At 44.5% G+C, this 25,262-nt stretch overlaps 1 protein-coding gene across 1 annotated transcript in view; it reads right to left on the bottom strand.

Annotated features, from left to right (window-relative positions):
* SNTG2 (syntrophin gamma 2) overlaps positions 1-25,262 on the bottom strand; it is a 690,678-nt gene that overhangs the window by 401,221 nt on the left and 264,195 nt on the right. The window contains exon 7 of the mRNA XM_029596873.1: positions 18,669-18,756. Coding sequence (XP_029452733.1) covers positions 18,669-18,756 — 88 coding nt within the window. The remainder of the gene's footprint in view (positions 1-18,668; positions 18,757-25,262) is intronic.

Here is a 25,262-nt window from a genome sequence, read left to right as displayed (position 1 = left end):
CAGTGCCCTAACCCTGATACCAGGGGTGTTCTGATCTTCCTGCACACAGTGCCCTAACCCTGATACCAGGGGTGTTGTGATCTTCCTGCATGCAGTGCCCTATCCCTGATACCGGGATGTGTGCAAGAAGATCACAACACCCTTGGTATTAGGGATAGGGCACTGTATGCAGGAAGATCACAACACCCCCGGTAACCGGGATAGGGCACTGCATTGCAGGAAGATCACAACACCCCCGGTATCAGGGATATGGCACTGAGTGCAGGAAGATCACAACACTCCTGGTATCAGGGATATGGCACTGCATGCAGGAAGATCACAACACCCCCGGTATCAGGAATAGGGCACTATGTGCAGGAAGATCACAACACCCCTGGTATCAGGGATAGGGCACTGTGTGCAGGAAGATCACAACACCCCGGAGGAGTGAGGGTCAGGCAGCTCCCCCCTGTCTGTGAAGCCAGCCTCTCACTAGTAATGCAGAGAGGGAGCTGTCTCCGCCTTCACCATCCTCCCCCCCCACTCACCCATACACCATTCGCTGGCTGGGACATGGGGGAGGGGAGGAGTGAGGGTCAGGCAGCTCCCCCCTGTCTGTGAAGCCAACCTCTCACTAGTAATGCAGGGAAGGAGCTGTTTCAGCCTCATCATCCTCCCCCCCCCCTCACCCACACACCATTCACTGGCTGGGACATGGGGGAGGGGAGGAGTGAGGGTCAGGAAGCTCCCCCCTGTCTGTGAAGCCAGCCTCTCACTAGTAATGCAGGCGGGATAGGGTACTGCATGCAGGAAGATCACAACACCCCTGGTGTCAGGGTTAGGGCACTGTGTGCAGGAAGATCACAACACTCCTGGTATTAATAGGGATAGGGCACTGTGTGCAGGAAGATCACAACACTCCTGGTATTAATAGGGATAGGGCACTGTGTGCAGGAAGATCACAACACTCCTGGCATTAGGGATAGGGCACTGCATGCAGGAAGATCACAACACTCCTGGTATTAACAGGGATAGGGCACTGTGTGCAGGAAGATCACAACACCCCTGGTATCAGGGTTAGGGCACTGTGTGCAGGAAGATCACAACACTCCTGGTATTAATAGGGATAGGGCACTGTGTGCAGGAAGATCACAACACTCCTGGTATTAATAGGGATAGGGCACTGTGTGCAGGAAGATCACAACACCCCTGGTGTCAGGGTTAGGGCACTGTGTGCAGGAAGATCACAACACTCCTGGTATTAATAGGGATAGGGCACTGTGTGCAGGAAGATCACAACACCCCTGTTATCAGGGTTAGGGCACTGTGTGCAGGAAGATCACAACACTCCTGGTATTAATAGGGATAGGGCACTGTGTACAGGAAGATCACAACACCCCTGGTGTCAGGGTTAGGGCACTGTGTGCAGGAAGATCACAACACCCCTGGTATCAGGGTTAGGGCACAAGTTCTAGTCACATTGACTGATCACATTACTTTTTTTGTCAAGCTACCAACTGTTTCCATTTCCCATCCCCCATATATTGTCAGTGGGAACCTTGGTAACATGAATAAATAAGAGGGCAGCCAATAGGAATACATATTCATTCCTAAACTGACCTTAACTGACCTGAAAAGTGTCAAATTGTATCATTTTCTGTTAGTGCGCACTAACAATGGTTAGTGTGCACTAATCGGAAAAAATGATTTTTAACGATTTTTTTAACTAAAAAATCGTGCCAAACATGATTTTCTTCTCCTGCCAGATGATTTGAATCGTTAAGACGATAGGGGACACGATTCACATCCCTACTCTTAATTACACATTTACACACCTGCTGTCTATCTTTTCAGGCTTACACACACAGGCTTTCAATCACACACATACATGCTGTCCTTTTCTCTCACATACAGACTCTCATTCACTTGCTTACACACATGTTCTCTCTCTTTCTCTCATTTACACACAGGCTCTCAATCACATACTCACATGCTCCCTCACCTAAACCAGCTCTCAATCACACACAAACACACATGGTCTCTCTTTCTCTCACTTTCACATAGGCTCTCAATCACATATTCACATGCTCTCTAATCTAAACCAGCTCTCAATCAACACAGACACACATGCTCTCTCTTTCTCTCATTTACACACAGGCTCTCAATCACATACTCACATGCTCCCTCGCCTAAACCATCTCTCAATCACCCATACACACATGCTCTCTTTCTCTCATTTACACACATGCTCTCAATCACATACTCCCTCACCTAAACCAGCTCTCAGTCACCCACAGACATACATGCTCTCTCTCTCTCATTTACACACAGGCTCTCAATCGCATACTCACGAGCTACTGTACCTAAACCAGCTCTCAATCACACACATACTCTCTTTCATATGTACAAGCTCTCAATCATTCACATACATGCTATCTCACTCACACACAGGATCTCAAACACACATGCTTGCTCATTCACTCACTCTCCCCCTCCCCCGAACTAGCGGCAGCAGCAGCCTCCTCCACTTCCAACTCTAAAGGCAGCAGCAACCTCCTTTATTTTCAGCCCTCGCGGAGCAAGGAGTCCCATCAGCCATGGGGGTTGACAACGTTCTTTGTTTTTCTCCGAGACGCACTGCTCATTCCTCAGGCTGCATCTCTCTTTTCTTCGGGCCAATGCTGCCTGCACTAGCATGGTCTCTTCTTCCCGCGCACACACCCACTGATCACCACTTCCTCTTCCGGGCCATGGGGGGTGGGGGGCAGGATGAAGAGAGCATGATGGTGCTGCTGAATCCAGCTCTCTTGCCACATTCTGCCCGGGCTTTCAGCATTTTAAGCCCGGGTGGAGGACCTATCTTGCTCGGGTAGGGGGAGTAGCTGGGTCAGCAGGAGACTGGGAAGTGTGGCGACACACCTGCATCTGCTTGAGAACCACTTGCTTGAGAACCACTGGCCCAAGGCATCATAACAGGGCAAAGTAGCCAAAACAGAGGCATCTACACCCCAGGGCACCATGAGAGAAACTAAACAGCAGAACGAGTGGCAAGAACAGCCCAAGGTTCCAATAACAGTGGAATGAAGACCCCAATGTACTATAAGATATGCAAAATATCCAAAGGGACCATTACTGTAGCATTGTAGTGTGGAGTATTGATATTGATTTTAAGCAGTAGAAAAGAGACTAAATTTGAATAACATTTAAGAAAAAATAAATCTCACCTCGAAGAAGCAGACTTGTCTGGAGGTGGGGCTGTTCAAACCCAATAGCAGATACACAGTTCCGAACAGCATGGGTCAGTGCCAACTGTTTATTTCCCTCCCACACTACCCCTCTACCACCCACCCCAGGGTATTTTCTTCTAATATAGTCTGACTGGATACATAATTGGAAAGAAAATTTGGAAATTTGGTAATTCCTTAAATGTTCTCCATCAAATCATTAGAGCAAAATGACTACTATCCAGTGTAAGAATTGTGGAGCCTTTATCTTAAGGCAAATCATCTGGAAAGTTAGAGGGCTTGCCTCATTTGTTCGGAACTCTCTTCCATGAAAAAGGAGTTGGCTCACCTTAAAGCTGAATTAGCTGAAATAAGGAAAGTATGAGAAACCACCAAGAAATCCTCATCCACTTTACAGTATTCATGAATCGTTTCCCGTTACCACAAAAAATTTGAAAGCCCAGAAAAAAGGTGGCTTACTGTGAGCTCAGGAGACAGTGAGACACTCATTCTTCACAATTGTGCAGCTCACATGCCCCCCCACCCTCACACACACACACTTACACAGAACATACAGGAACCCAAGAACAAATGGATTACAGTGGGCTCTGGTAGACTAAGACCTGTGATGTGGAGACACACAATCTCTCAAGTGACACAAGTCCAATATGCCTTCTCTGTATCAGATAATGAAGAAGCTCATGTGATAGAGATCAAAGTGGTATCTGAAAAGAAAGAAGACACCCAATACATGCAGAAATTCCATAATACAATCAATAACCATAAGAAAAAGCTCACTGTGCTGGGTGACTCAGTCATCAGAGGCACTAATTTGAGAACTCTTTTCGAGGGAAACACTACAGTTAAAAAACTTCCAGGAATATTGGCCAGTAGAAAAGCTACTCAAATAGTCAATGCATTCAAAGAAGAAAGCAAGGATTCGGAAATTGATATTATCAACCTTGCTAAAAACAGCATCCAAGTGGTACAGAGAAATTTCCAGTCTCTGGAAAAACAGATTAGTCACATGGTGAAGACTATTGCCTTTTCAGAAGTGTTACTTATTGATGGAAAGGGAAAAGAGAGGCTAAGATATATAAATAACTTCAATGCATGGCTCTCAAAACTTGGTGTAAGGTATAAAGTTTTGGATATATTTGAGACTGTGGCCATGAATGGTTCTATGTCAAAGATGGCTTAGATCTGTCTGAGACAGGAAAAAAGATCCTAAGAGATAAATTAATTCTAAGCCATAAGGCATTTAAACTAGATGATGGGGGTAGCAGAAGGAAATTAGAATGTCACCTCCCCAAATACAAATACAAGGAAGTTGGGTGAAGGGGATACAAGTCAGCTGAATAAGTCACAAAGAAAGCAGTAACATGAAACAAGAGAAGCTGGAAAGCTATGAGCACAAATGCTCATAGTCTAGGCAATAAAATCTCAGACCTGCAAGTCCTAATGGTGGAGGAGGACTTGGACATTGTTGCTGTCTTGGAGACATTGTTCACGGATTCTCATGATTGGGATACAGCCATAATGAGCTAAAACTTGAAAAGGAAGGACAGAGAGGACAGAAAAGGGAGAGGAGTAGCTCTTTATGTCAAAAACAATATCCAAGCAACTGAACTGAAAGGAAGGTGGGGTAAAGAAGAAGCATTATGGCTCATCCTAAAAAATGATAATGGGGCATCCATTTTTACTGGAGTGGTTTAGAGGCCTCTGACTCACACAGAAGAACTAGACATAGATCTGGTTGAAGACATCCAAAAGGTGGGGCAGAAGGGAGAAGTGTTGATTTTTGGAGATTTTAATCTACTGGACATAGACTGGAGAATCCCATCTGCAGAATCTAACAGAAGTAAAGAGTTAGTGGATGCCCTGAAAGGGGCTCTGTTCAAACAAATGGCAATAGAACCCACGAGGGAGGGAGTTATATTCAACTTAGTGCTCACTAATGGAGATAATGACTCAAATGTCCAGGTGGGTACCCACCTCAGCACCATTGATCATCAAACGGTATGGTTTGTTATCACAAAAAGGATATGGAGAGGTCAAATGAAGACATGAGTTTTGAAGTTCAAAAATACAGACTTTGTTGAAATTGGGAAGTTCCTGGAGGGAGAATTAGAAGACTGGGAAAAAGAGTAGTGGAACAACAGTGGGCCAAACTAAAAGAGCAACTCATCTGTTAGAAAAGTAAACAAAAGCAAATGAAATAAGAAACCTATCTGGATCTCAAAGGAGGTCACTGATAAAATAAAAGCAAAAAGACCAGATTTCAAGATATAGAAAGGATCCCAAAAAGAGGAACACAAGGAAGACTATCTGGAAAATGTCATAATGCCTCTGTATCGCTCCATGGTGAGACCAACCTTGAATACTGTGTACAATTCTGGTCACCACATCTCAAAAAAGATATAATTACAATGGAGAAAGTACAGAGAAGGGCGATGAAAATGATAAGGGGAATGGAACAGCTCCCCTATGAGGAAAGACTAAAGAGGTTAGGACTTTTCAGCTTGGAGAAAAGATGGCTGAGGGGGGATATGATAGAGGTGTTTAAAATCATGAGAGGTCTAGAACAGGTAGATGTGAATCAGTTATTTACTTTTTCAGATAATAGAAAGACTAGGGGGCATTCCATGAAGTTAGCATGTGGCACATTTAAAACTAATCAGAGAAAGTTCTTTTTCACTCAACGCACAATTAAACTCTGGAATTTGTTGCCAGAGAATGTGGTTATTACAGTTAGTATAACTGTGTTTAAAAAAGGATTGGATGTTCTTGGAGAAGTCCATTACCTGCTATTAATTAAGTTGACTTAAAAAATAGCCACTGCTATTACTAGCAACGGTAACATGGAATAGACTCAGTTTTTGGGTACTTGCCAGGTTCTTATGGCCTGGATTGGCCACTATTGGAAACAAGATGCTGGGCTTGATGGACCCTTGGTCTGACCCAGTATGGCATGTTCTCATGTTGTTCTTATGATCTTATGTTCTTATGGTGAAACTGAGGGAGGTAAAGAAATTAATCAAGAAAGCAAAAAGTCAGGCAGAAGAGAGGATTGCCAAAGAGTAAAGCAAGGTGACAAAACATTTTTCAGATACATCAGAGAAAGGACTGAAGTGAAATTGGAAGGTGAAAAGGATTAATGTGTGAAGATAGATGAAGTAATGGTGGAAACAGTAAACAAATACTTCAGTTTGGTGTTCACTAAAAAGAAGATCCCTGTAGAAAGACCGTCACTAGTCAACAAGAAAATGGAGGGGGGTGGAGTAGATGAAACTCCGTTTGCTGAAGAGAATGCATGAGAAAAGCTAGGAAAACTGAAAGTGGACAAAGTCATGGGGCCTGATGGGGTTCATCCCAGGAAACTGAGCAAGCTCATAGATGTGCTAGTGGGTCCACTGGAAACAGGAGTGGTGCTGATTGGAGAAGACTGGGGTGGTCCCACTTCACAAAAGTGGGAGCAGAGAGGAGGCTGGAAACTACAGGCCAGTTAGCTTCACCTTGGCAGTGGGAAAAGTAATGGAAATGCTGATGAAGGAAAGAATAGTGATCTATCTACAGTCATGAGGATAGCTGGACCCGAGGCAGCATGGATTCACCAGAAGGTCCTGGCAGACAAATCTGATAGAGTTTTTTGATTGGATGACTGAGGAATTGGATCAAGGAAGAGCACTAAATGTGATCTACTTGAATTTCAGCAAAGCTTTTGATACAGTCCCGCATAGGAGGCTTGTAAATAAAATGAGAAGCTTGGGAGTGAATACCAAGGTGGTGGCCTGATTACAAACTGGTTGATGGATAGAAGACAGTGTGTGATTGTACATGGAACCTACTCTGAAGAGATAATGATGTTGAGTGAAGTGCCACAAGGATTGGTGTTGGGACTGGTCCTATTCAATATCTTTGGGAACGACATTGTGGAAGGGATAGAAAGTAAAGTTTGTCTTTTTGCAGATGATAAAGAACTGCAACAGAGTGGACACGCCAGAAAGAGTAGAGAGAATGAGACAGGATTTAAGGAAGCTTGAATGGTGTTCAAAGATATGGCAGCTGGGATTCAATGCCAAGAAGTGCAGAGTCATGCATCTAGGGTGTAGTAATCCAAAAGAGCTGTATGCGTTGGGGGTGAAGGTTTGTTGTGTACAGAGCAAGAGAGGGACCTCGAGGTGATAGTGTCTAGCGATCTGAAGATGGTGACACAATGTGACAAGGTGATTTCTAAAGCCAGAATAATGCTGGGCTACATAGAGAGAGGAAAGCCAGTAAGAAAAAGGAAGTGATAGTCCCCTTGTACAGGTCATTGATGAGGCCTTACCTGGAGTATTGTGTTCAGCTTTGGAGACCATATCTCAAAAGGGACAGAGACAGGATGGAGGTGGTCCAGAGACGGGTGACAAAAATAGGGGGGGCAGGTCTCCATCAAATGACTTATGAGGAGAATTTGAAGTACCTAAATATGTAAACCCTGGAAGAGAGGAGGTGCAGGGGAGATGTGATTCAGACCTTCAGATACCTGAAAGATTTTAATGATGCACAATCATTAAAACCTTTAATCATTTCTTCTCCATTGGAAAGAAATCAGTAGAACTAGGGGTCATGAAATGAAACTCCAGGGAGGACAACTCAGAACCAACATCAGGAAATATTTCTTCATGGAAAGGGTTGTGGATGCCAGGAATGCCCTTCTGGAGGAGGTGGTGAAGATAAAAACAGTGAAAGATTTCAAAGGGGCATGGGATAAACACTGTGGATCCCTAAAGGCTAGAGGATGAAGATAAGGAAAAGTGCACATGGAGGTAACTTGCTGGTGTGGAGGTTACTACCCTTAACCAATAAGCCTTCATACTCTTGATGCATCACATTATTGCTCTCTGCTTTAATGGCAGGGGGAAAAGAGATAAAGAGGAATTAGTTTCAGATAGCAACTAACAAGGTCATTGGCTTTTACGGTCTGGGAAAATAAATAAGCATGGGGGGAACTTGCTTCTGCGGCTGTTACTACCCTTAACTAATAAGTCTTATACTTCTGATGTCACTCCAACATTGCTCGGTGCTTCAATGATAAGTGATAATGGGGAATTGAATTCAGACAGCAACCAACAAGGGCCCTGACTTTGATGGTGTGTGAAACTAAGTATGGGGGTAACTTCAGAAGGTGGCAGATGCCACCTCCTGATGTTACCATTATGGGGAAGACCTATATGGGGCAGCTGATGCTACCATAATCTTGCTGGACAGACTGAATGAAACATTTGGTCCTTTTTTGCTGACAGTTCTATGTTGCTATTTGTTTCTATGAAGGGGGAACAAAGTACCAAAATGGCAGGAAAAAACCCCAAAGCACTAATAGAGAGTCAAAGAAGCACAAACAGTAGCAGGAAGTCCCCAAAACATCATCAGGGGTACAAAACAGCCAGTTATAGTGTTATTGTTTGTAAGGTTTTAGGTGGACCCTTGGACACTGTGGCTGCTGACCCCGCCCATGGGGGGGGGGGAGTCCTGTGAGGGGCCACAGGTCAGGCTCAGCTTAGGACACACAACGCAGATAGATCTTTTATTAACAGTATTGAGGAGCCACCAGAGGTGGCAGTAGTGAGCAGAGATGAAGCCCGGCTGGGCTTGTAGTCCCTCAGGGCTCTGGAACAGTGATCCCTCAATGGCTGTGCTGAAGTGAAGAGAAACTGAGATAGTGAGTACAATGAAGTATATGCAGGGTTCTGGAATAGAGCCTCATTGGTTGAGTACTCACACAGCGGTTTCTCTCGGTAGAATCACAGGAGCTGAAATAAAGCAGGCCCTCGAGGAGCGAGTACCTGGTTCCAGGGAACAGCTCTGAGAGAAGTAGATGGTAACTCACTGATGGTGTAGGCAGCGGTATCTTCCAGGCAGAAGTGAAGTCCAGGCAGTGAGTCCGGGAACATGGGCCCTCAAGGAGCCAGTACCGGTTCCAGACAGCGACCTGAAAGAGAAGAAAGAGGTCCCCGAGGAGCAGGTACCCCAAATAGAGTAAGTCCAATAATGGAGAGGCAGAGTAGCTAGGTACGGAGAGCGAATCCCATCCGTAAAGAGTTCACCAGTACGAATACCTGACCCTTGCTAACTCGATTAGCTAGCAGTAGTGTAGGCTTTTTGTATCCGGGATGCATGACGTCATTACAGGGGGACGCCCCTGAGGTTCGCGCCAAAGAAAGTATTTGAAGCAGGGCCGCGCGGCACGCATGCCCTAAGGCAGCTGGACAGCATGGCGGGAGGCAGCGCCCAAGCTGGACCACGGACGCCGGGGTCATAGGGCCAGGGCCGGCAGAAGCACTAGGCGAACTAGGCGGTTGCCTAGGGCGCCAGCTTCCCGGGGGCGGCACTGCCCCGGTAAAATTAAGAGAGCCGTAGCCTGCCCCGGTAAAAATAAAAGAGCTGCTTTAAGCCGCCGCCCCCCCCGATAAAAATAAAAGAGCCGCTGCCGGCAGCCCGCCCCTGCCCCGCGGTTGCAAAAAAAAAAAAAAGCTGTTGCATCTGCGGCTTGCCCTTTTCTTCTTCCCGCCCCCCCCGACCCGGAACAGGAAGTGATGCGTGGGAAGCAGTGGCGTAGCCAAGGGTGGGCCTGGGTGGGCAGGTGCCCATCCAACTTAGACCCAGGCCCACCCAACTGGCACCGGAACTGCAAGGCTGTCGCGGGATCCCATCCCTGCGACAGCGAACAAGAGAACCCACGCCTCGCGCGCCATCACGGCACACATGGGGAAGCGCTGCTGCGGCCGTATGGCCAACCGGTCTTCCTGTTCGGGGGGGGGGAGCGGAAGCGCCGCGCGCAGCTTCCGCTTCCTCCCCCCAATGCAGGAAGATCAGCTGCCTCTCCTGCTGCTACCCGTTCTCCTGCTATCTTCGGACCAAACGGCCCGCCGAACTTCCTGTTTGGGGGAGCGGAAGCGCCGCGCACAGCTTCCGCTTTCTCCCCCAAAGCAGGAAGATCAGCTGCCTCTCCTGCTGCCACCCGTTCTCCTGCTATCTTCGGGGCCGTACTGCCCGCCGATCTTCCTGCTTGGGGGGGGGAGGGAGGAAGCGGACGTTGTGTGCTGCGCTTCCGCTCCCCCCCCCCCCCCGACAGGAAGTTCGGCGGGCAGTACGGCCCGACGCCCGAAGATAGCAGGAGTCCGGTGGCAGCAGGAGAGGCAGCTGATCTTCCTGCTCTGGGGGAGAAAGCGGAAGCTGTGCACGTGCTTGAATGTGTATGTGTGGATGAGAATGGGAGTGTGTGTGGGTGAAAACTGGAGCCTGGGTGTGTATGCGGGTGAGAATGGAAGCTTGAATATGTGGGTGAATGGGAGCTCGAATGTGTGTATGTGTGGTTGAGAATGGGAGCCTGGGTTTGTGGGTGGGTGAGAATGGGAGCTTGAATGTGTGTATATATGGGTGAGAATGAGAGCCTGGGTTTGTGTGGGTGGGTGAGAATGGAAGCTTGAATATGTGGATAAGAATGGGTGATTGAATGTGTGTATGTGTGGGTGAGAATAGTACCTTAAATGTGTATATGTATGGATGATTGGGGGGGGGGGGGGGAGAGCATATGAGAGTGACAGCTTGAGTGTGTGAGAGGGAGTCTGTGAGAGAAAGCGTGTATGTGTGTGTGTGTGTATGTGTGTGTGTGTGGAAGGGAAGAAGACAGTAATAGAAGAAAGACACTGAAAAGGAATTAGGAAATGAGCTATAAGGGAAAAAATGGGAAAAAGAGACCAGGACCAACTGATTAGAAAAATACAAAGATCAGACAACAAAGGTAAAAATATATATCTATATTTTGAGATGTTAGCAATTTAAATATAAGCAACACAACCACTCTCTCAAAATTTATGGACAGGTAGGAGCCGTGTATAAAATCGTAATAATAAGAAGGCTAAAGTACCACAAATCACCGTGAATTATGTTTGTATCATTAAGTAAACCTCATACTTAGGCGTAGATGTGAATGCTATGCTGCATAATTTGGCATTATTTATCAGTAAAAAAACAACTAGTAGACCTGCATGCCTACAGCCCACCCATGTTAACCTTGTGCCCACCCAAAAAATCAATTCTGGCTACGCCACTGGCGGGAAGGAGAAAGAGCCTTGCCGCATGAAAAAAATAGCGGCGACAGCAGCATCGGCCCCTGAGCTATTGAAGCAGCCGGTAATCGGGAAAGGAGTCAGCAGCACGAGCCTCCTGCGGCCGATGGGATTCTTCCTTCTTGGCCTGTGGGGGCTGGAGGAGGCTGCGGCAGCTACCATTTGTTCTCGGGGGGGGGGGGGGGAAGTGAGTGAGAGAAAGAGAGAGAAGCAGCCAGCTAGCCTGTGTGTGATTGAGAGCCTGTGTGTAAGTGAGAGAATGTATTTGATCGAGAGCATGTGTGTGTGATTGAGAGAAACTGGTCAGAGAGCTGATGTATGTGTATAGGTGAGAGACAATGAAAGTGACTGCTCAGAGAGATGACTGATGTGTGAGAGTGTGAGACAGTCAGGGATGTGACTGATGTGTGTGTGTGTGTGTGTGAAAGAGAGAAAAAGCATGGAAGTGAGAACTCTGGGTATGTGTGTGAGAAAGAGAAAGTGATTATGGGAATGAGAAGCCTGTGCATGTGGAGAGAACAAGCATGGGAGTGAGAGACTGGTGAGTGTGTGTGAGAAAGAGAAAGTGATTATGAGAGTGAGAAGCCCATATATGTAAGTGGAACACGGGCGTGGGAAGCCTGTGTGTGTATGGCATGAGAGAAACTGTTCAGGAATGTGACTGGTGTGTTTGTCAAAGACAGTTTGGGAGGTGATTGGTGTGTGAGAGACAGAAACTGGTCATGGGGGCATGACTGATATGGTGTGTGTGTGAGAGACATGGGCCCTAAGGAAGAGGACCATGAGTATAGAGCTTAGCCACTACTGCTGCTTCTGGTGTGTACTACAGCCTGCATGGAAGAGGAGTAAGAGAGCTGCTGGAGGGGGTAAGTAAAGATGGCTTTTTAAGTTTTTTTTTCTTGATTGACTGCCATTTTAATTATTTATTATTATGTGATGTGTCTGCTTTTTTTGTTTGAGCAACAAGTATAGCTTTGGTTTATGTTTATTTTATTTATTTTTATTTATTTATTTATAAAGAGTTTCTATACCGTCAATAAGACAAATCATCTCAATGGTTTACATGGCATAAAAATGTCAAATAAGTGTTCTGTTATAAATACAGACTTCGTTATTTTCATTAATGCACAATGTAAGTTAATTGTGTGTGGAGGCGGGGGGGGGCGGCATAGCTGACGTTTCGCCTAGGGCGCCTAATACCCTTGAACCGGCCCTGCATAGGGCAAGGGTTTTCAGTCCAGTCCTTGGCACACAACTAGTTTGTCAGATTTTCAGGATATCCACAATGAATATACATGAGGTACATTTGCATACAATTAGGGCAATACATGCAAATCTATCTCTTGAATATTTATTTTGGATATTCTGAAAACCTGATTGGTTAGGTGTATCCTAAGGACTGGATTGAGAAGCACTATCCTAAAAGGTACTACAAAACTGTGAGATGCACAACCAGGAAAGAGGTAGAATGGGAGGAAAAACTTATAATTTTTTTTTTTACAATTTATTTTTTGGGGGAAAACCCCTAGTATAAACAAAAGAGAAGCAAGATGGGAGGCTGGGACCCAAGAGTCATACGAAGAAACAGCAAAACACAGAACCAAGAGAGAGTCAGAGCATGAGGAGCTGAAATAACAGTGCAGTAACAGTGACAAGGAAGACATTTGGCAAAAACCCATCGAGATGCTGAAGACCAATACTACAGGCACTGATTCTCTGGAGCTGTATTTTCAATCTTCCTGCCCTTTGAATGGAAATTTCAGGAAAATCAATAGGAGGTTTATTTTGAGAAACACCAACTTTTCTACCATGTCTGGCATCAGTCGTGAATGACGTGGGCTCATGATGATCCCTGCAACTAAGAATACATGCAAATATGCCAAGTCTTTCAAATTAAACATGTGACTCATGCAACTGCAGGGGGTTTCATGCTCCCATGCTGTGAGCTTCTCCTTCCATACGTTTTGCAGCTGTCAGAAGGGATGGCAAAATTGCTAGAGTGAGCGCCTGGCTAGCGGAGGCCAAATAAAAGAGGCCCAGTGGAGTCAGAGGTGTACCCTATCCTGCCAGTGGCCCAAAAAAGAAGAGAGGCTTTGTGGGGCCTCAGCAGTCCCCATTCTGCTGGTGGCCTGAAAAAGAAGATAGACCCAGCAGGGCTGTCACAAACAGGGTCAGTGCTTCCATTAGGCAAACTAGGCAGTCGCCTAAAGCACCAATCCTTAGAGAGATCCAAAACCATCAACATAAACCTCTGTGCTGGCTGGATAGAGAGAGTCCATAGGTAGAGCCCATCCTGCCTGTGGTGAACATGAGGCGGAGAAAGACTTTGGAAGGCACAGGTAGAGCTTATCTCACCCATGGCTGAAGAGAGAGAGGTCCAAGAGGGCCAGGGGGTGAATCCCATCTCACCCTCAGCAGAAGACATGGGGAGAGGCCTGGAGTGAGAGAGCAATGAATGGGGGATGAAGGAGGAAGAGACTGCTGTTTCTGCCACATGTGATTGGAAGGGGAATATGAGTGAAAGAACATGTGTGTGTGATTGAAAGCATGGTGGAGAGAGCATGTGTGTATGTATGTGTGCATGGGATTGAAAGAATGTGTGTGTGTATAAGTATGTGAGTGTGAGTGTGATTGAGAGCATGTGTGTGTTTGTGATTCAAAGCATGTGTGGAGAGAGCATATGAGTGTTTGTGATTCAAAGTATTAGCAGAGAGATCTTGTGTGTGTGTGTCAAAGCGTTTGTGTGTGATTGAGAGCATGTGTGGAGTGAACATGTGTGTGTGTGTGTGTGTGTGACAGCATATATGTGTGTGTGTGTGACTGAAAGCAAGTGCGGAGAGAGAAAATGTGTTTGTGATTGAAAGTATGTGTGTGAAAAGCATGTCAGAGAGAGAGAGGAGAAGGTTGTGTACAACAACACTGCCACAGCCACTGTTAATCCATGACATTCTCAGGGCATTTGGAAATCAGATGTTCCCAGGTATGAAGAGAGGGTAATTAGTTTTATTCCTATTAATTGTAATTATTGGATGTAATTTGATGTGTCTGCTGTATTGAAATACTCTACTGGTAATTTGTTTGAGTTTTTAATTTTTGGACATTATTCTATTTGTCAGATGTTTTAAAATATTTGTTTTATTGGGATAATTTTGCTATTATGATTAATGATTTATATTTCCTGATTTTATTATTTGATGTTTTATGAGGAATGGTGATGTTTCTATTTTTCCATTGTTGCACTGTATACAGAGTCTGCCTTCTTGCAGTTTCCAGTTCACTTTTTTGTCTGCACATTTTTATTTATATTTTATGGTCTCTTTATTCTGTATTTGGTGAGGGTCTGTCTGTGTTCTACATATGTGAATGAGATGAGGTATTTTAAGAACATAAGAACATAAGAAATTGCCAGGCTGGGTCAGACCAAGGGTACATCAAGCCCAGCATCCTGTGTCCAACAAAGGCCAAAACCAGGCCACAAGAACATGGCAATTACCCAAATACTAAGAAGATCTCATGCTACTGATGCAATTAAAAGCAGTGGCTATTCCCTAAGTAAACTTGACTAATAGCAGTTAATGGACTTCTCCTCTAAAAACTTATCCAAAACCTTTTTGAAACCAGCTACACTCCCTGGCAACAAATTACAGAGTTTAATTGCGCATTGAATGAAAAATAATTTTTGCTGGTTAGTTTTCATTGTGCTACTTACTAACCTCATTGATTGCCTCCTAGTCCTTCTATTATCCTAAAGACTAAATAATCGATTCACATCTACTCGTTCAAGACCTCTCATGATCTTAAAGACCTCTATCATATCCCCCCTCAGCCGTCTCTTCTCCAAGCTAAACAGCCCTAACCTCTTCAGCCTTTCCTCAAAGGGGAGCTGTTCCATCCCCTTTATCATTTTGGTTGCCCTTCTCTGTACCTTCTCCATTGCAACTATATCTTTTTCGAGATGCGGTGACCAGAATTGTACACAGTATTCAAGGTGCGGTCTCACCATGGAGCGATATAGAGGCATTATGACATTTTCCGTTCCATTAACCATTCCCTTCCTAATAATTCCTAACATACTATTCGCTTTTTTGACTGCTGCAGCACACCGAGCCGACGATTTTAAAGTATTATCCACTATGATGCCTAGATCTTTTTCCTGGGTGGTAGCTCCTAATATGGAACCTAACATCGTGTAATTACAGCAAGGGTTATTTTTCCCTATATGGAACACCTTGCACTTGTCCACATTAAATTTCATCTGCCATTTGGATGCCCAATCTTCCAGTCTTGCAAGGTCCTTCTGTAATGTATCACAGTCTCCTTGTGATTTAACTAATCTGGATAATTTTGTATCATCCGCAAATTTGATAACCTCACTCGTCGTATTCCTTTCTAGATCCTTTCTAGATCCTTTCTAGATCATTTCTATATATATTGAAAAGCACCGGTCCAAGTACAGATCCCTGAGGCACTCAACTGTTTACCCTTTTCCACTGAGAAAATTGACCATTTAATCCTACTCTCTGTTTCCTGTCTTTTAACCAGTTTGGAATGCATGAAAGGACATCGCCTCCTATCCCATGACTTTTTAATTTTCGTAGAAGCCTCTCATGAGGGACTTTGTCAAACGCCTTCTAAAAATCCAAATACACTACATCTACGGGTTCACCTTTATCCACATGCTAATGTGTTGTTTCTGTGTAGGAGCCTATAGCAGCCTGGCTTGTTCTGTTTGGCCAATAGGAAGTATTGGTGTTTTAGGGCTATTACTGTTTGAGTGCTGGCATTTAGTGCTCTTTTGGTATGGGAAGTTTACTATATTGTAATTATTATTCCATTGACTTTTGTCTTTGTATGGGACAAGTCCACACTCAGCATGTGTTACTCTAGGCCTAATACAATATGGGTTCCAATTTCTTCTTTACATAGGGGTAGATTTTATAATTTTGAGTGAGCGCGTACTTTTGTTCACGCACCAGGCGCGAACAAAAGTACGCTGGATTTTATAAGATACGCGTGTAGCCGCGCGTATCTTATAAAATCCGGGGTTGGCGTGCGCAAGGGGGTGCACATTTGTGCAACCTGCACGCGCCGAGCTTGGCGTGTGCTGCCTGTTCCCTCAGAGGCCGCTCTGAAATCGGAGCGGCCTCGGAGGGAACTTTCTTTGCACCCCCCACACCTTCCCCTACCTAACCCACCCCCCTGGCCCTATCTAACCCCCTCTACCTTTTGTTGGCAGATTTATGCCTGCTGAAAGCGGGCTGCTGGCGCGCCATCACCCGACCCGGGGGCTGGTCCGGAGGCCTCGACCACGCCCCTGGTCCTGTCCCGAACCACCCCTGACCCCTGGACACGCCCCAGACATGCCCCCTCCCCCGCCCCTTTTACGAAGCTCTGGGACTTACGCACGTCCCTGGGCTGTGCGCGCGCTGGCGGCCTATGCAAAATAGGCACGCCGGCGCGCGCAGGGCATTTAAAATCCGGCCCATAATTTTTTGGTTGGCACTACAGCAATTCATGTAAATATAATATACATTTTGTTGCAAGTAATATTTTTACCTCAAAAGATTTTACTTTGTTCTTTTTCATGTAAAATCTATTATAAATGCAATTTTTGAATTGTGTATGTTTGTGCTCGATGTAACCAGTGAGGGGGCAGGGAATGTGCCCGGTGTGTGGGGGGGGACAAGCTATATGGTTTACCTATGGCACGTAACACTCTTTCACTGGCCCTTGTCATCTTGCTGGTGTCTCAAAAATCAGGAGAGACCCAGCGAGGCCATCGGTGGATGGATCCCATCTCACTGGTATGCCAAACATCAAAGGAGAGGCCCAGCCTGATTGACAGAGCATGGAGAGAGATCATGAGTGTGAGTGAGAGTGTTGCATTTTATAGATAGCGTTGTTACTGCTTCAGTGCTGGCATTTAGTGCTGTTTTTGTATAAGAGGTTTACAATATTGCAAATTTTAATTATTTGTGGTTTCTGAGGGCAGCAGGAATTACAATAGGCTTATTTCAGTATGGGTTCTAAGTGTCTTTTTTATAGGGTTTTCCGGTTGGTACCACAGCAGATTATATAAATATAATATGCATATTGCTGTAAGTGATATATTTTCCTTACAAGTTTGTACTTTGAATGTCCTTTTTCATGTAAAATCTGTTAAATACATACATTTTAATTGTGTGTCCAGAGAGGGCCATGAAGGGGCAGGAGGGAGGGTGAAAACTTTAAGATTCGGTTAGAAACTTAGGGATAGATTTTAAAAGGTGCACGCAGTTTCCAGCACATGCACATGGACACGCAGATTTTATAACATGTGTGTGCGCTTTCCGGGCGGTGCGCACAGGGGGGGGAAATTTTAGGAAGTTACGCACGGCGACGCATTCGGGCTTTCCCCCGTTCCCTCCCAGTCCGCTCCATTAAGGAGCGGACTGGGAGGGAATTTCCCTACCCCCCTGCCTAACCTTCCTTCCCTTTCCCCTCTCCACCTTGACCCCTAACTCCTACCTGTCTACCTGCAAATTTTTTATTTTACTACTTACTGCTCCCCTGGAGCAGAAGCAGCTTGTATGTGCCGGCTGACTGCCGGCACGCGCTTCCCCCTGGACGGTGGCTAATGGCCGCTATCTCGGACGGCCTCCATCTTGCCCCGTCCTGCCCCTCCAATGTCCCCTGGCCCACCCCTTTTTCTAGGCCCAGCACTTGTGTGTGTATAGGCAGTTACAAACTAGACCAGGTCTTTTTGAAAATGCATGTGGCGCGTGCAGGGCCCGGCCACACGCGTAAGTGCCAATATTTGTGCGCATGGCCATTTTAAAATTCGGCTGTTAACATCCTTGCACCTGTCCTGACTGGAAAGGACACACCAAGAGTGCACATGGAGGGAAAGAAGAGACTGAAGTAGTGCATGAAGCCATACAGAAGCAGAAGGAGGAAATCAAGATAGCGAGAGACTGAGATCTAGGAGGCAGGTCAGTGATATATTCTCCATATTTGGTAGCACAGCATAGTCTGGTGGTGTTTACTGTGCCTAACAAGGAAAATACTATCTGCCTCCCACGGTACAGGGAGGAGCTTGTTTGTATTTGTTTTCTAAGATTCAAAATCCAAATCAAATCCACTTGATTTAGTTTGAATTCCTTATTCATTTTAAATGGTTGGTTGGTTGAGGAGTTGTGGGAAGTTCATGCAAGGAGGAGAGTGGGGGCAAATGAATGCACTATGAATGTCCATATTTTACAGTTATAGACTTTGAAATATTTCTGATTTTCTTTATTTTCTTGAACTATTATAGATGGCAAAAGAAGTGCGCTAGATATTCATGACTGCTTTTTTTTTTTTTTAATCTTACCTAATGGTAGCTTCAGGAATGATGGAGCTTCCCTGAGGTACTGAACAGTGATTGTAACTTCATTCCCAGCATTTCGGAGTAGATGCACCTGTTAATTGAAAAACTACATCTCTTAAATTCTAAAAAGGCACCAGACAAAATATGAGACACCTGTTGATTATTACAAATAAACATTCCTGTTTTTTTGGCTTTTTTTTTTTTTACTTGCTAAATATTTTGTGTCCTACTGCACATATTTTAGAGATGTGAATCGTGTGCCAGATCGTCTTAACGATCAGGTTTGGCTGGGGGGGGGGGAATCTGATCGTTAAGATATGTGAATTGGAATCGTTTCCGATTCCAATTCACATCGCTAATTTTTTTTTTAGATAGAGAGGCCCGCGCCGCTAAAAAAAACCCCACCCGACCCTTTAAATCGACCCCCCCAAAACCTTTTAACATTACCTGGTGGTCCAGGGGGGCCTCGGGGGACGATTTCCCGTTCCCAGGCATCAGCTGTGCTAAAATAAAATGGCGCCGATGCCCCTTTGCCCTTACCATGTGACAGGGTATCCGTGCCATTGGCCGGCCCCTGTCACATGATAGGAGCACTGGATGGCCGGCGCCATCTTTAAAGATGTCGTCGGCCATCTTTACTCATCAGCCCCTATTATACTATACTCTATAATAGGGGCTGATGAGTAAAGATGGCCGGCGCCATCTTTAAAGATGGCGCCGGCCATCCAGTGCTCCTACCATGTGACAGGGGCAGGCCAATGGCATGGATACCCTGTCACATGGTAAGGGCAAAGGGGCATCGGCGCCATTTTTTTTTTAGCGCAGCTGATGCCTGGGACGGGAAATCGTCCCCCGAGGCCTCCCTGGACCACCAGGTAATGTTAAAAGGTTTTGGGGGGGTTGGGAGGGTGGGGGAGGCTAAGGTGGGTCGATTTAAAGGGTCGGGTGGGGTTTTTTTTTATCGGGCCATCGGTGCTATTTTAATTAGTGGCAGCCAAAATGGCGCTGATGGCCCGAGAGCGGGAGATCACGCCGGGACCCCACCCATTGGACCACCAGGTAATTTAACATTTTGGGGGGGTTCGGGAGGATGGGGGAGGGTAAGGAATTGGTTTTAAAGGGTCGGGGTGGGTTTAGGGGTTGTTTTGGTGTGCCGGTTTTCCCGCCCTCCCCCAAATAATTCCCGTGCCCTATTTAACGATTTAGGACGATTTATGACGATAAATCGGGGGCATTTGTATTGTATCGTGCACTCTGACGATTTAGGACGATTTTAAAATTATCTGATGATAATTTTAATCGTTCAAAAACGATTCACATCTCTAATATATTTCACAGAGAAATGCAAGATAGTTTACAGGTTAGATGATAGCTAAAGAAAAAAGAAGGTATGTTAAGCTACAGTACCATGTAATATTTAAGTTGAAACACAGCAGTAGATTATATACTTACTACAACATAATACAAAATACAACATAATACATAATACCACAACATAATACATAATACAACATAATACATAATACAACATAATGTATGTATTTTTATCACCACTCAAAACAAAGTATTAGCATTTGCTGATTCTAGTAAATCTTGTAAGTAGTAGAGAATGAGTGGAGAGCAGCATTTACTGGCGCCACATTTAACAGGGTGCTACCTGTGGGGGTAGGAATGTATCATGCCAATGTATTGTGCCAATGTCATCAGACTGTATGGGCCATCCCTCAGAGACATGGCAACATTTGGGTTTTCTCTTCTGGGTTGGAATCTTATAGTGGCAAACCCAAGTCTTCTTGGTGCCATCCCCCTGCATGTGGGGCTGTAACCCCATTTGTTGAAGGTCCTGGGAGGAGCAGGGAGCCGGGGAAGGATAAGGGACGTGGACAATGAGTGTTCCAGTCTCTTTCTCTTTCCTCCCAGGGCTGGCAAGCTGCTACTGAACTGGATGAACAACTCAAAATATAAAATCCCCAACCCTGGAAGGATCAGAGTTGTGAAGCCCAGCAGCACTGTGGATGGCACTGGAGCTCTCTGCTCATTGGACTGTTTTGTGGTCAATTTGGTGTGCTGGCAAACCCCACCCCTAAAAAACAAAATACTCTTTACACTTTAAGGGCCAATACTGAAGAGACTAACAGCATTGTTTCCAGTACTGTGATCTCCACCGGCTGCAGGCTGATTTCCTATCAATCTGGACACAAAAATAAAGAGAAGAAGAAATGAATCAGCAGACCCCTTGTGGTTTTCTTTTTCCTCTGTCCTGTCTGTGCTGCCAGCCTGTAAATGAAGAAGGTAAGTCGGAAAGTCCCACCACCTACCATCTCCAGGAGAACATGGAGCTGCTCTGTTTCAAAGTTTGTGGCCTTGGGGAATACCAACAGTTACCAAAATACCCCATTGGTCCAAATTGGAGGCACCAGCCTCGTATGTTTTATGAGGATAGCAGCCACATCCCACAGAGTTGTTGATCTTGCTAAGCATGCTCTAGCAGTGTGGGAACACAGCACTGAGTTACCATGCATACTGGCTAGCAATGTAAGGAAATAAAGCAGGGCAAGGGGCTCACAAGTAAAAGGTAAAGCAGGCTTCCATGGCCCCAGGCCGACCAAGAAGACAGGTAGTAATTCAGCTGGGGCAGGGTCTTTTCAATGCAATTGCCCAACCTAGGGAGGATGGACTAGAGTACCAAAGGCCATTCCTGAGGAATGGCAGCAGGAAAGAAAGATCATGCAGTCATTACACTGCCCCTGTCCCAACAGACCAAATGGTATGGATGCCCCAAGTTATCAATCACACAGGGTTATTCTGTACCCTTATACTTAAAACATACAATATCAACACATAAAGATACAATTAATGTTATTTACAGCATACAGTTACAGTATACAATTACAACGTACAGGTTAACATATATATTCTTTATTCATTTCAACTATTACACCAACTTCTTCACTCTCTCAATTCATAATCATAATCAAAAATATAATACAAATTCTGGACACCAATAAAGTGCATTAACAATCCTATTACATTACAATAAATACCCCTTATCTTTTAAAATTCACACATTCATCCATCCACATTCATCCTGTTAACATCACAAAACACATATTAAAACACCTCCCCGCTATACTTATTGCACCATAACCCTATTTTCCTTTATAATTAACTCCTCCTAGTCACACCATGGGTATCAGCTTTTCTTAATACATATCCATACTTTCAAATCTTTTTTTATATTTTTTCACATACAACCACCTCCCAACAAGGAACCTCATTTCGCCAATCAAGGCTTCTTCAGGGGATTATCTTCTCCAATTCTTTCTAATCTTACTCTTCCAGCCAGATGTAAAAATTCCCCACTTATCCGTGACTTTCAAATCTTGTCACGTATTCTATTTCAATTGAATGTAAGCATCACCCGTTACTCCAAATTTTCAACTTCTTATATATCGGTGTCCGTCTGATTCCTATGAATATATATATATATAATTATTTTCTTTACAATATTAACCATTAACATCCACATGTATCCCAATAGTTCTCACAAATATTCACTCTCTCTACAAAATTTCTTACATACCCGAATCACTCTCCACGGCGTCTCCTACTCAATTCATATCGTATGAATACTACAACTCCTCCACAGATTCTTTTTCAGATCAACTACAATAAAATAATTAATTTTTATCATTTATCCCAGTCAAATATATCATAATAATTATACTATTATGTATAATGTGAAGAACTTACAAATTTTATAATCTCCACCTCATAGCGTTATTCCTCACTGCCCTGAATTTTTTCAACGGTATCTCACTCATCTAAAAATCATAATAATAAGAACCAACCATCATATTATCTGCTCCATTATTTTCACTCCCTGCCCAAAGGACAGGGAGACTGGTGGCAGTCACTAAAGGCTGTGAGCTGCCATAACCCTGAGCCAGATGGCACCAGCCACATACCTGGTCACAGCCTGGTCATGGTTATTAGAGGCGAAACATCATCAGGCTCCATGACTATTAGTGGACCCTAGCATCAAGCTCCCTTCTAGGTCTGGGATTGTGGAAACACATGCAACCCAGTCAACACTGGAGCAACTGGTCATCCAGGCATCTCAACTTAAGGAGCAAATAGCAGCACTTACAGCAGGAGTCATCCCAGCAGTAAGATGAAGCAGTGCAGCAGACACCAACTGCAGCAGGAAGCAAGGTCAATGCCACCCTTTTCAGGAACCCACCATTACCTCCATCCAGACAAGGATTAATCCTGCCACTGTGAACACATGCTGAAGGTTCAAAATATCAGTGCACAGGCACTGAAATAAGTAGATCTGTATATATCTTGCACAGTTAATTGTTCTGCCAACAGATGACCCAGAAAAGTTATTTTTAATTTTTAGCATAAACAAGTGTTAACATTCTGTTTTGTTACCTTACCTCGCATGCACCTGACTTTGCTACTCCAGCCCTTTCTCCCCTCAGTTCTAGCTCCCTTTCATTACATGTAATTTCTTATTTCTTATGTCCTAAAGTAATTGCTTACCCCTGTTCATTGTAAACCGATGTGATATTCACTTGAATGTCGGTATAGAAAAGTTATAAATAAATAAAATAAATAAATAAAAGGGTTGTCGAGTGGCTCAGCTAAAGTTCCAAGTAGCAGCTCACTCTCAGGTAGGGCTCCCACTCCAGTTCGTTGAGAACAAATGGAGACTAACTTGTCTACATATCCCTAAAAAGGAGGTGGCAGCTGCTCTGCTATCCATTTTTAAGGTTGACTTCATGTATGGGCCCTCTAGTCTCAACCATGGTACCCAATGCATGTTTCTCCTATCACTATACTGGTCTGACTGGGGCCAAATTGTCCTCTGGGATTCTATCGGACATATTACAGGACCATTTCCTTCTTAAACCTTATACCTCATGATACAGTCATCTTTGGTGGGCATGCTTATTGCTTAATAAGAAGCTGGGTAACTTCAGGTCAATTCACAACCTCTCCTATCTTAGAGGATCATCATTAAATGACTTCATACTCCAAGAGGTACCAGGATATGATCAGTAGAGCCCGAGAGCCAACACATGGTCAGCGAGTCTCCATTTGAGAAGTATTTGGCAACAAGCTGCTAGGGAGTTCAGCAGCATGTCAGTCTATAGGAGCAGATGTTTTATCTTTACATAAAGGCATGCTAGCTTGTATTTAAGCCCTCATATGCCTGATAGAAATGCTTTGATAGGTAATTGAACTGAGAGGTGACCTATAAAAGACTTTTGAGTGGAAACAAAGAAAGCAGCTCCACAGAAAAAAATTAATGCAAGTAAAATCATGAGCAACCTCCCCCAAAATGTATAGAACTTTTTTTCCTAAATTTAATATTTTTGCTCCCTCAAAACTTTTTACATAAGTTTTAGCTTTTACTCATTTTCTGCATATTCTTCTCAGCTACTGAAATTGTAGGCAATTAAATCTTTGCACAAAAATATACCATTTCAGAACTGTGCAAGAAAATTCATACATTGTGCCCTACTTTTGCCTGACATTTAAATGTAATGTAACTAAAATATCATTTGCAAGAGACTAAAAGTATAGTATGTAGCAGAATTCATATTTAATATCTTCCATTTAAAGATTTTTTTTCAAGCATGAGACATAAGACTTGAAACCCACTGGTTATAGTTAGGTGTAAATAAAACACTACTACTATTTAACCCTACACAACATAAACAGTAGGGATGTGCAGAGCAAAAGTTTATGTTCATAAGTCCATAAGTTGAAAGGGGGTCCCATTTGCGGTCAATATGGACATATGGAGAATTCCATAAGTTGAGTCTATGTCCATACGTGGAAATAAAAATTTAAACCCCTCACCCTCCTTAATCCCCCCCCCCCCCCCAAGACTTACCAAAACTCCCTGGTGGTACAGCAGGGAGTCAGGACGCCATTTCTGAACTCCTTTGCGAGGAGCACGTGACGTCGGCGTCAGGAGGCCCCCCCCCCCAAGCTGGCCAAAAGTTCCTTTTGGGTGCAACGAGGGTCCCCCGGAGCGATCGCGCGGGGAATCACGTGACGCCGCGTCACTCCGACGTGACGCCGACGTCACGTGCTCCTTGCAAAGGAGTTCAGAAATGGCGTCCTGACTCCCTGCTGTACCACCAGGGAGATTTTGGTAAGTCTTGGGGGGGGGGATTAAGGAGGGTGAGGGGTTTAAATTTTTATTTAGGATCAACAATCGCGATTTCCAACTTATTCAACATAGCTATGTTGAATAAGTTGGAAATCCGATCGTTTTCGCCTCATCACTTTTTTAAGTTAAAAAAAAAAAGGTTGCGTTTTACATTTAAGTTCAAAACGAATGCACACCCCTAATAAACAGCACTGTGCAAACGTACAAACATCATCTATCAATATTTATATCTATTTATACATGATTTTCTTCAGAGAGTTTTTGCTGGTATTGAGCACTGGAAAATTTTTCCTCCACCTGCATGATTTGTCATGTGGTCCTTAAAAAAAAGAATGCATCCTGCATGTGAGTTCCAGCACCTTTTTTTTTTACGAAAGATAGCACTATATAGTAACATAAGGTTACCA

Source organism: Rhinatrema bivittatum, chromosome 3 (assembly GCF_901001135.1).
Source record: "Rhinatrema bivittatum chromosome 3, aRhiBiv1.1, whole genome shotgun sequence".
Classification (NCBI taxonomy): Eukaryota; Metazoa; Chordata; class Amphibia; order Gymnophiona; family Rhinatrematidae; genus Rhinatrema; species Rhinatrema bivittatum.
Note: the sequence above shows the minus strand (reverse complement) of the source record. Positions and strands in the feature narration are given on the sequence as shown.